This window comes from Montipora foliosa, chromosome 5 (genome assembly GCF_036669935.1).
Source record: "Montipora foliosa isolate CH-2021 chromosome 5, ASM3666993v2, whole genome shotgun sequence".
NCBI classification, from domain to species: Eukaryota; Metazoa; Cnidaria; class Anthozoa; order Scleractinia; family Acroporidae; genus Montipora; species Montipora foliosa.
The window spans coordinates 46,090,291-46,102,424 of record NC_090873.1 but is presented as its reverse complement, the minus strand read 5'-3'; the positions used below and the strand labels follow the sequence as shown (position 1 = coordinate 46,102,424).

The window sequence follows — 12,134 nt, the reverse complement described above, 5'->3', positions numbered from 1 at the left end:
TCATCAAAAGCCTGCACCAAGAACATGTAAGCGTATGTTACCTTGGTGTTAGCAGGTGGTCGGCCAAGTTCATATTTTCTCTTTTTTCGGATTGCTTTTTTCTTTCCACCAGTGCTGCGCCTCTTGTGCCAAGAATCACGGGAAATTCCTGAAATTCAAACAAGCAAAAGCCTTTCATAACATGGTTGACACTATGACAAGTTTTAGTTTTTTTGTAACTCACAGTACAGAGCTTAAGTTAGTGGAACAGTGGAATCTCTTTGTTGACACTTGGTTAACAACCCTGGATGTCAGAGACCACCCATGTCTATAGTATATTAGTATCACCCAACTAGTGAACTAATGCAAATCCTGCATTTTAATTGGCTACGCTACTAGATGACTATTAGTAATAGTCCTTAAGTAGCGGAAAGTGTTGCACTTTCTTTCGTTCAAGGGACTATTGACCCATAGGCCTTGTGAGCTACAGGTCTAATTGTTAATGAACATGATAAATTAAATATGGTACATGCTCTGCGTACATCTATTGTCAAAGCAAGTTGCTAATTACAATTAGACCCATAGCCCTTGTCAATAGCCCACGAGGTGAAGCCGAATGGGCACTTGGACCCCTGGCCCTTGAGGGCGAAGGGTCTAATAATATAATTTTTTTTTACAGTCACTCAACTAGTCGGACAGAAAAGGCAATAATAAAGTTAGCAAATGCAAGTTGAAGAAATCTTTATTTGAGAATAAAACAAAAGAAAGTGTAGCATAGCCAATTAAAATGCAGGAGTTGCATCAGTCCACCAGTTGGGTGATACTACTCTGTAACAGATGTTAATATGATGAAAGGAAGACCCTCGAAAACTTTCACTTGTTCAGTAACTCAACCATTTGTTGAACTGAAAGAGGAAAGTTTTTTCACATTTAATTTAACCAGCATTACCTAAAGAGATTGCTACACTCAAATAGATTAATTTGTCAGCGGTACTTTAACGCCATTACTTTGTATGATAAATTTATTTTTAGCTCATGATTACTCAACTACAAATCTTAATTCGCTATCATTATTGTAGCATCGAATGATTCCACGCAATTTATGTATCAAACAATTTGACCCATAAACCGGAGCTAATGGAAGAAATTCTCTTTGCTAGAATAAAATAAACGGAGCCTTTTCTAGGTCCACGAATGAAGATCAACTACACGTGAATAAAGTACGATATTTCAAATAAAATTCGCACAAGTAAACGATAAACTACATTTGCATCCCAGACATGAGTATCCGCTGGGTTAAGAACAAAGCTTTGCTGTTTTTTTTTTAATTTTATTCTCTTATGGTACTCGCAAAAAGACCATGGTATCAACACATTTCGGACAAACTTATTAGCGACGGTCACGATACAGAAGAAATTCATACTAGGAAATCGGGTTCATAAATTCTATCAGAGTAAATTTTTTCCCTCGAAGTAAACACTGATCTTATTTAAGCAGTTCTCTTATGTTGTGGTGAAAACTACAGACTCGATGTCTCGAAAATAGCCAAGATTGAAAGGATTGAAGTAACACTTCCATCGATCACTCACCCATCTTGCACGGACAAGAACAGAAGAGGCCTAACTGACGAAAGGCAGCCTGGGAAATCGAACCTTGAAGACTTAGAACTGTAGGGGAGGGGAGGGGAGGGGAGGGCTCCTGCTTTTATCGTCAAGAGTTTATTTTTTAATTATATCTCTCAGATAGTACGCTCGCTGTGATTGGCTAAATTAGCGAGCCGTATTCTACAGTACCGCTAGTCTGTGCCAGGCTCCCAGACAGTCGGGAAAGAGGAAAAAGCTGCGTACGAAAAAGGAGTGGAGCAGGGGCTAATGTTCCCGTGAGGAATGAATAAACGATATGAACTGTGGATTTGAAATGAAGTGAAGCTATGATCCTCGCGGTTACGAACTCAATTTTTCGAACATTAGAACCCACAAATGACCAGCTCTCAACGTTAGTAGCTTCCTAGCTCAGTTGTCATCATTGACTTGTAAAATCATAAATCATAAATATTCTTGCTCTTTGGCCATTTCAACTCAATCAAAAACATAAAACAAACAGGGCACTTGTTGAATTCTAGAGCACTTGTCGAATCAAGTCTTTTTTTCCTTATAAAGATCGTTCGTGCAAATCACAAATATCACAAAAATCATTCGTAACTTTTGTTAAAATGATCGACGCTGATTAACAACAAATCACTGCGTCCAGCTTCCTTTGTTGCTTGTGCCTATTATTGCGGCCTCGGCTAAACCAGTCCTTAAGACAAACCAATTGAAAATTTGGAGCTTTGATCCCTCCCCAGAACGGACCGTCTCCAAGTCGACCCTCTCCGAAAACAAAGGGAATCTTCAATTTCTTTGACAGGGCAACGAGAGCGGAAGCTAAAAAGGAAATTAACAAGGAAAATACAAGGCCAATTCTATACATCGTGCCGAAAGCGAGATACGTTGCGATTAAGGATTTAAAGGGTTTGTACGTTACGTCAAGGTCACCATGTTTAGTTGACACAGGCGACAGATATCACCTTACAGATATCTCATTAGATTCTTTTGTTTGTCTTCCGGCATTTGCACAGTTTGCTATCGTTATCTGCGTTTCTAGCGGCTCGTTTAGGAAGAGAGCGCGCGCCCACGAAGCCTCTTTGCAGGTCTTTGCATATTTTCTAATAGTTCAAATTACTGAAATTAGTAATAATTGAACTGAATTCAAATTAGGAACAATGCAAATGGCCTATTCAGACCCAGAGCTCTCGATATATATGAATTAGTGTTTTTTGAAGAATTTTAGCGAAATTGCTTTGCTTTAGCATGTTTATTACTGCTATTTGTGTTTTGTTTCTCATAACCATTTCATGCTCGCCAAACGCCCCGAGGAGTGTGGATGGAGTGGGGTTGTAACAGAGATTTGCTACACTTAGTGCCACTGAGACATTAGGGGTAAACAAGGTTCGTTGCGAAATAAGAATGTAAGAAACAAATTGAATCAGAAATAGCATCCTGTGTTAAAAGACTTCCTTGAAGATGAGGAACTAGAGAAAATGGATCCAATTGGGTAGCCTGTGTAGATCCACCTGACCGCCTCCTCCCGTGGCTACAATATGGCCGCGAATTCGATTGCTTGTCAAGGCACAGGGAAAAATAACAGATTCCCATTTTTGGATATTTTAGGGTATTTTGAAGAATACCAATAAAAATCCCAAATTTGGCAAAGTGAGACAAGTCCCAACCAGGGAATTGCCAACCAAGTTCCCTGACTGGGACTTGTCTCACTCTTCCAAATTTGGGATTTTGTTGGTATTCTTCAAAATACCCTAAAATATCCAAAAATGGGAATCTGTTATTTTTTCCTGTGAGGGTAGCCCAAGATTTTAGCTTAGTGTTTTTCCAATTTAATACGTTTTCGATTTTTTTTGTTTCTGTGAACTGAAATGTTTTTTTCACAAATACATCTTTTCTGGAATCAAATTCAATATTCCAGAATCCCACTTTTCAGCTTCAGCATTACCACAATCCTCCATTTTGACTGGTAACAGCCTCCCCACACGCCCGCCAATTTTGCAGGCAAGGCATTTATGGTATGGTCTAACAAGTCATTTCCCTTCGTCAGGGCGTTTCGAGAAGGCTGCACCTTCCGAATCGAAAAGAAGAACATAATGACGACACCGACTCGTTATCGAGCACGGATTTCAGTTATTCAGACGACAGATGCCAAAACCATAGGCGAGCGGATGAAACGCCTTCGCGATTGCAACATGTTCGCGGAAATCGAACGCATGGTAGTTTGCCTTCCTAACACTCCAGAATATAATAACAACGAAGACATCAAACGAGCTAAGATTTCTCTTGCTTGGAACAAAAAAGACGTGCAAACAGTTTACAGATTAATTGAGGTAACTGATTTCATGCAGTGGAGGTGTATGTTCAAATATTCCGGAAGTATGCTTGTTCATTTCGGAAATGAAATAATTAATACTTGTGAGTACTTGTTTATTACTGTTGTTTTTTGTTTTTTTTTCAGGAAGGAAACTTCTCCATTGGTGAAGACAAAGATCTTGTCCAGTTGTGGGACGAAGCCCATTGTTACGAAGCTAAGTGTGCGACTCCACTTCAAAGATACCGTATCAGACAAAGGTTTGTTAAATCGAATTAAAATAAGGTACATCTTTCAAAAAATGGCCATTGATTCGTCCTGGCAATTTTAAGACTGTCACCGCATTTCAGATCATATTTCATACACAACCGACAGTATGTATTTTTATTTATTTGTCTGCGAAAGATGATGTTGTGAACGGTTATCGATCTTACATTTGGTTTGCTTGTGGAAGGTTTGTTTGCTCCTGCAGACTGGAATCAGATGGGAAAGTATCGCCGGAAAATTCGAATATTTCTACTGAACGTAACTTTTCTGTTACTCTGTGGTTTCCAAGTGGCCCAAGGCAAAAACGTAGTACCCAATTCAAATCCTTTGGAAATAAAGCGTTGTATAGAAGCTACATTACAATGCAAATACAACACGCAAAGAATCTTATTTAACCCCGGGAGATTTGAATGGTAGTATCGAAAACGAAGACCTCGAAAACGAAGACGAACAATTAAGTTTAATTCAAATGTTATTTTTGAAAAGTTAGTCCTAAGCAGATCAGAGGGACCGATTACATGAGCCGGACTGGGCCTGTTAGGCGGACTGGCTCGTTTAGCCGAGATCCCGGCACGTCTGAGAAACACACCAAAAATCAATTTTGCCGAAATCCCGGCATTGCAATTTCCTGACTAACCGGGCTGAGATTTTTTCATGTAATCGCCTTCACCGGGACAGCCCGGTTAGCCGGGGCAGCGATTTCTAACCACATTACTCCACTTTACAGCAAAATGGCCCACGGAATAGTCGTTTTCTTTTATGATTAAATACAAGATGTATATGATAGCAAGCCTTAAGGCTTCTTTAAATTGTAGAATGGTGAATTTAAATAAGAATTTAGCGAGACAAACTGCGCTCCACTTCTTGTTGTTGTTGTCACCTTTTTTCACACGACATATTCTAAATTTAGTCAGTAAAAATTTCGGACTGCGGACTCGCACTGCGGACCTGGTGTAAAACGAGGACCAGGTTTGAAACGCGCACTGCGGACTAGGTATGACACAAGTACTGAGTTTTCAAAAACAGACTATATATAGCTGGGTGATGTTTTTCTCCTCTCGGGATACCACAGCAGCTGTAAGATTATGGTGCTTTCCACGAATTTCATGTGTTACACCTTCCATGTCTTTGCTGATCTTACCAGTTCTGGTGCAATGAGGAAAAACTTTGCACGTGCACTCGGGTTAAGTGTTATGCCAACCAAACCTCCAGTTACCGTTTCACAGACCGGTTTGAGTGTTTTAAGGCGTTGTCAGGACCAATCGCGCAGAACGGTACGCAAGGATTTTTATTCACTACCCAGTTCCCATCCCTGAATTCTGCGTAGATCTCGGGGTCTGTGTTTGACTGTGATTTCATCTCGGCTAGGTAGAGAGGAATCATTCGCGCATAATTCAAACGGTCATGGGCGAAGAAATACTTGGTAAATATCTCGAGAGCTTCGAGGTGAAGTTTCCAGTTAGCTGTAAGGACTGCTCTGATAAATATTAGCATGTCCAACACCATGCCCATCTAATGTCGGAAAACCATAAACATGGTGCTGTTTTCTTGACTTTTCGTCAAACTCTTTCTTCTTCTTCATTATTTCCATGGATTCTACAGCATTCACTATTCGCTTGTGGGCCTTCTTCACTTGAACCCCCTCAGAACTGGAGCATGCATCACAAAGATCTTTTGCGAGCGATTTTAATCGGCTCCTGGATGACTCACCCATTGATTGCAATAGAGAATTTGACACGGAGCTTGTCGTTTCTGCTCAGTTCAATAGCTTCACGTAGTGACCTTATTGACATGATTCTAACTTCCCTGAGCTTTTCCCGATTACATCCTTCATCATCGCAGAAGAAACAGACTGCCTTGTTGTAAGGGGTTGTCTTTGATCGAGTGAGTTGGTTGATGGGTTCTGCTTCTTGCAAATTTCTAGTCTTTCGTCTTGAATCATTTGGTCCAGCCAGTACTCTCTCATATTCTCATATCTTTCTTTTGCCCTCTTTAGCATTTCAGAGTGTGTAGCATCTTGATAGCACTTTCTGTGCCATGTCCCTTGTTTAACCTCGAGCCCCTCAAATGAAAACACTTTCAGAGAAGACCAAATCTCCGGATATCGTGACTCACCATAAGACGCTCTTTCTTTAACAGCAGCCACTAATTGGGACACTGAAAAACGCAGACTGCAGACTGTGCAGACCGTCTGCTGCGTCTGTAAAATGAAAATTCGGTTAGCCTGAATTAGGCCTAAATAACATTCGGTTAGCCTAATTAGGCCAAAATAACATTCAGGTTAGCCTGTTTACGGTTAGCTCTCAATAATAGTGAAGGTAACGCCATATTTTACCCCTGGTCTACACGGTCTGCACAGTCTGCAGTCTGCGTTTTCACTTTTGGGGTGACCGCCACTAATTTATCTTAAGGACGTTCGCACTAATTGTTTGTGCGCAACTTTTACGGTGCAGGTAACTCGACTGTAGTGTGTCACGCATTACTTCAAGTATTAGTTAAGATCTTCTGGCGACAAAAACGCCGGGGAAAAATTTCCAGGTCGGCTAAAGAATGGCAAATTTATTTCCAATTCATGATGAAACGTTAAAGAGAGAGGACCAGGAGGCTGGAAAAGGTCGCTAATCGAGTAGTGGTTAAAAGTTTTGAAAAATCGAGGAAGGTTAGTTTTAGTCAGCGAAGTTGCGTAAATTTAATGGTTGGTTTTTAAAAAATGTTTTTAGAAATGTTTTTATTACGTTACGAACTTCTTAGTTCAAAATAAATGCATATTTTTGAAATTCTTTTCCTTTACTTTCATGAAAATAGAGCAGGATTATCTACTTGAATAGTGCAGACCTAAAAGGAAACAGCCAGAGATTATATTTAACAAAAATCACACCCCCGAAGATGAGAAAGACGGCTATGGAGAGATATGATACAAAACACTAACCAAATAAAGATAACGCCTGCGTGAAACTTGGCTGCTATGCTGGAGAAAGTTTTTTTTTTTTTACAAAAACCTTTCATCGATCGATCTGTCTTGGGTTCCAGTCCTTCCCCGACAGGTCACGCAAAATCGTGACAAACTAAATTTACCAAGAGCTTCGTAACATCACATCGATTTTACTCGTTTACATCATCGGTGACCCCTATTTTTTAAGACATGAATCATTTGCTCTTACAATCTACAAAATATGATGAAATGAAAAAAAATCACAATTTAAGAAGTTATCTTTTTTTAAAGTTTTTCTTTCGTTGTATCCTGAGTTCCGGAACTGGTTACAACAGGTAACGCTCAACGCTCGTTGAGGATTAACTCTACTGTTTACGACATCCCCAGTGGAATTCAATTATCTAACCGGGTAAGGAATGAAATAAAACGCAGGTATTCCGGAAATTTTTCGTCGAAATTCAGTTGGGTATATCCCAGAATACAATAATACAATACAATATATACTTAATTGACCACTCCCCATAGGTGCTTTTTAGGGGCAATGAATCACAACGAAACGACATAACACAACAAAAACAACTGTTAAGAATCCCAACTGGGCCAGACCGGAGGTAAACCAGTTGGCTATTTAAAAGTGAGGCCGAGAAGTTGAACCAGGGACTACCAGGAACAAATTCAAAGAATGGTAAGGAACGGGTCTTGTACCCGGGAACTCTGGATCTCAAAGCAAGCGTCCTAACCACAGGGCCCCACTGCCTCACTAAAGTCCCAGAATTCCGGAGCAACCGGAAAATCCAGCGTCATCAGTTCATTCCTCTTTGGGCATATTTGCTGTTACCATTCGGCAACACTCGTTGATGTACCCAGGGTATGATGTGAGCGGCTAAGCGGAAAATCCTGTTCCATTCACCAAAAACTAAAACTTCTAGTCAAATGGAAAGCATTACAATCTGGTGGAGTTTTTACCTGTGTTAGCTAATTCATTTTTTGTCTCTGTAAGGTTTCCTCCTCCTCAAAGCATTTGCCCTTCCGGAATCAGGAGGCAGACAGGCATCCCAAGGGAAACCCGCGGTGCTTTGCAAGCATGGTTTACAAAGCATGGCCCTTATCCCACAAGAACAGACAAACGGAGATTGGCGGAAGAATTGAAACTATCTCGTAGCCAGGTAATTTTACTAGAACAAGTTTTAATCGATCAAGAACGTTTGGGATGTCACACCATGGAAATATAACATTTGTGGACTTGGATAACTAGGTTTCTGGTGTTTCTACCAGGGTCAGGTTGTAACGGTTCAAAGAGTATGGTCAGCGAATGGTGTCCTTTTGAGGGTTCAACTTTGAGCCTCTGTTTGGCTGAGAAAGAGGCGCCAAATTTTAAAATGAATCACCATTAGTAGCAATTTATTTCAAAACGATCGAACTTGGTCTTTGCTCTGTTAAGTAAAGGGATTGGAAGAAAAAAAAATTGAGAAAACTGCAACTGTATACCTTGTGCTATAGATGAAATATGAGCTTTGGTAGTTCCACTGCATGATTGTTGTCCTCTTTGACAAGAATTGTTTCATGTCAGCTGGATCGAGTTGTTTGTGATTTAAAGCTTTTTGTCACACTTAACCTGGAATTAGTCCTGAATACATCCGGTACGCTCAAGTTAGACAACCAAGCCTTCTTCCAGTTCGGGTAAGGAATTGTAATGAACCGAGGTCAGCGTAATCGGGCTTAAAGGATGTGCAAGACGACCCCATCAACCACTACCATTTATGCGATCATATATGCTCTCATAACGTAGCAACACGTAAATAACCAAGAATTGATATTTTTGGATAAGTATTCTTATCCGCTGCTTTTTTTGTTCGTTATAGCTGAAGAACTGGTTTGCCAACAAACGACGACGTCTCCGAGACAAAAGGAATGAATGTCGGGAAAGTCCTCAGCAGAATGCAACGCAAAACAAATCAGAAGATGAAAGACATTCAGCTGAAGGATCAGAAAAATGTTCGCCTTTAGAACGACAGAGCTCACGGCACCTGGAAGATGTCGCACCGTTTGTGGACCAGTTAACGCCGTCTTTATTTTCAGCTGAAACAACAATGAAGACAGACATTAATTCGATAGCAGTTTCATCAAATTCACCACTATTTACAAGAGAAATACCAGAACCATCAGCAGAGGACGAGCAGTTATTTGGTCGATCAAATGTGCCCTTATTGCAAAGCCAGACGTGGGATAAAACCCACGCCCTTTCGTCCGTGAACGAATCAATTTCAGCTTCAAATCCAGGAAAAATAACAGGGGGAACGGATCAGGCATCATCCTTGACTAACCAATCAGGCATGTCGTTGTTACCAAACCAAACTCCATGGGCTTTGGAACATGTTATTCCAGTGTTAGAACCGAAGCTATCTTTCAGCGACTCCCAGGAAGTAGTTCATCAAGGATATAAATCAAGGTGAATATGATAACTAATTAAAATCTTATTGTTCTCTCTCTCAGTGTGCGTTAAATTGGCGTTTTAGGGTCGTATTCAGAGTCTAGTCCAAGCTTTAGAGGGAAACGGAGGCGGTCGTTTTCGTTATCAAGAAAATTATCAGGGGTAATTTAGCTACACGCTGAGCCAGAAAACTTAATATTGCAGTGGGCTAACTGAACTGCAATATTAGTGATATTGTACTTTGCTCGCAGCATTTTTTAAATATTTCAGCCGCAAACATTTTAGACTTCGTTTGTTAAGGTGGCTCAACTCAGTTTGTCGAGGTCAGTTTTTTATTGAAGGCCGGCAGGGATTTTGAAAATCAAAAAAAATATCGCGAGTATGGCAAAACCTTTTTTTTCTCCTTCTCGTGATGGTCTTGGAAAGGCGGTGTAAATTTGCTTCCGTTACGTAGACGTCATGGTACTTTAGAAGTGAAACCAAAAGGCTGCGGATGTGCATTTGCTCAAAAGTTTGCGACCAACAGATGTTGATTCTTTTACCAAATTTGTGGCAAACCCCGTCATTAGATTTTGCAGAAATTTGAAATGAAAATAGTTCCTACTACAAATGAGTCGTCAATGAAAAAGAAAATCAGAAATTTAACAAACAAAATTTTGGGGAAACTGAGAGAACGTCTGTCAACTAGTTATGAAAAACCCCTTGGATTTCTATGAAAACACCTGCTACATGTACTTTATTTCTGTTATTTCAAGTTAGCAAATACCGCAAAAAAAAAAAAAAAAACTCTAATGGGTGGAGTTTGCATAAATTGCTTGATTCCTTCGCCGGTTGTTAATGCCAAGTAGAGGACTAAAAGTAGTCGAACTTTCCAAAGATGAACACTCAGCGTGAAAACTACTTAAGTCCTTGTATAAATAGCCAGGCACTGACAGAGTACTCAGAAGTAGAATGAAGTTAAAAATACAAACCTTTGTGATAGCGCTTAGCACTGAGCAAGTTTGAGCTGCAAGGCAGAAACTTCATAAATATGGCAGAAATGGAAGTATAAGTCCCGGTACCGGACGAAATTTCTACCGGTTGAAATTTTTGACCGGCCATTTTGTTCGCATAGAACCGTGCAATATTTTCGCTCTGTTCACACGGAACTGACTAACCGGGTTAAAGTTTGACCTTTGTCAGTGTCTAGTCAGCGGTTTTACCATCTATTCATGCGCAGAGCGCTACTTTACGAAATCCAAAATGGCGTCAAGAAAGAGAAAGGCTAACGATAGCAGCTGAGTTAGTAAGTATCCATGCAACCACGCCTTTGCTGTGCAAAAATTTAGACTGTCAAGGTGTTCACAGCGCGCCGGTTAAATTTTCGACCGTTCTGGCTAAGAATTTGTCCCCGATTTGGGCGTTCAAATTTTGAACGGCAAGGCGTCTAAATCATTCGTACGGCACGGAGTTGCCGGTGTTGTGGTCTGGTCTGTTGTTGTATATGAGGGCATCTTTCACTTCCCCCATCGGTTGTAAATTGTGTATTAAACAAGCCTGCCCTACGTCCCCCAAACTTAGCGGGAGCTAAAAAGCCCCGAGGGGAGTGATGACCAATACATGCACTTCACTTTACTAAACTGTAAGCTTTGTCAAAAGTCACTCCGAGAAGATAAAATTCGTTTTCCAGGTTCCCGCGCGGCCATATAATGCTCTGTTTATTTTTACCGATGAAATGTCCAGATTTACAGGAACTTGTTTTATGGCGAAGTGGTCATCAACCGCTAAAACACGCATGTTGTGTAACATGAAACTAGATTTGAAAGTTATGAAAAACAAGTCATAATAATGTCAAATTAAGCCATAAAAGTGTCAGTGTAGTGGAGAACAATTACAACCGGTATATTACAACACAAAAGTATCTTACAAATTAGGGGAAGCTCGCTTTTTATTGGCTAATCGTGTTAGTTACCACGACGACGCCTATATCCTTACACGTGAACGAGAAAAATAATTGGGAGCTTAAGCACGCACGATTTTAAGACGCCGACGGCAATCGCAAGTAAGCTGTTTTCCCTTTTAACTTGTCTTCACACAACCACATTTACATTGCTAAAGTATCTTTTCCCCATTAGAGATGATTAGTATAAAAATCTGGGAGATACCACTCTCTGGGAACGCGTCATGTTCTCTGTTGCCGTCCGCGTCTCAAAAACGCGCGTGCTTAAGCTCTCTAATTAAGCACGAGACGTTTTTTAAGACCGGGACGGCAACAGTAAGTGAGCTTTTTTCCTTTTTCACTTGTCTTCACACAACCACATTTACATTGCTAAGTATTAGAGATGATTAGTATAAAGATCTGTGAGACACCACTGTCCTGGCACGCGAAATGTTCTCTTCCGGTTGCCCTTCTCGTCTCAAAAACGTGCTTGCTAAAGCTCCCAAATAGTTTATCTTCACTGCGCGCGGGGAAGATATGATGTTTTAGTAAAAATGAAAATCCTGGCATTTCTTCAGTATCTATAGAATAAACTCCGTCCTACGAGCCACATAGCAAGTTCAATTTGAATATTTCTCAAAATTCTCCTTTTCTTGTTCGCCAGGAACGCGAAGCAAGTATCCTTTTGGCGTATT

The 12,134-nt window shown here is 40.4% G+C and overlaps 2 protein-coding genes across 2 annotated transcripts in view; one reads left to right on the top strand and one right to left on the bottom strand.

Moving 5' to 3' along the window:
• LOC138002819 (small ribosomal subunit protein eS8-like) overlaps positions 1-3,538 on the bottom strand; it is a 10,979-nt gene extending 7,441 nt beyond the window's left edge. The window contains exons 1-2 of the mRNA XM_068848798.1: positions 3,468-3,538; positions 42-156 (exon numbers count right to left, since the gene is read on the bottom strand). Of these exons, the coding sequence (XP_068704899.1) occupies positions 42-156; positions 3,468-3,538 (186 nt within the window). The remainder of the gene's footprint in view (positions 1-41; positions 157-3,467) is intronic.
• A 135-nt stretch (positions 3,539-3,673) lies between these two features.
• Positions 3,674-9,543, top strand: LOC138002818 (homeobox protein SIX6-like). The gene is made up of 4 exons (XM_068848796.1): positions 3,674-3,910; positions 4,039-4,151; positions 8,091-8,256; positions 8,953-9,543. Exons 1-4 carry the CDS (start codon positions 3,674-3,676, stop codon positions 9,541-9,543), a joined length of 1,107 nt encoding a protein of 368 aa, XP_068704897.1.
• The last annotated feature ends 2,591 nt before the right edge of the window (positions 9,544-12,134 follow it).

Bases quoted from the DNA above. Each gene is read 5' to 3' on its own strand.
- LOC138002818 (XM_068848796.1), top strand. From the start codon at position 3,674: ATGACGACACCGACTCGTTATCGAGCACGGATTTCAGTTATTCAGACG. The intron at 3,911-4,038 runs GTAACTGATTTC...TTTTTTTTTCAG, and splicing joins CAGTTTACAGATTAATTGAG to GAAGGAAACTTCTCCATTGG. The intron at 4,152-8,090 runs GTTTGTTAAATC...TGTCTCTGTAAG, and splicing joins AGATACCGTATCAGACAAAG to GTTTCCTCCTCCTCAAAGCA.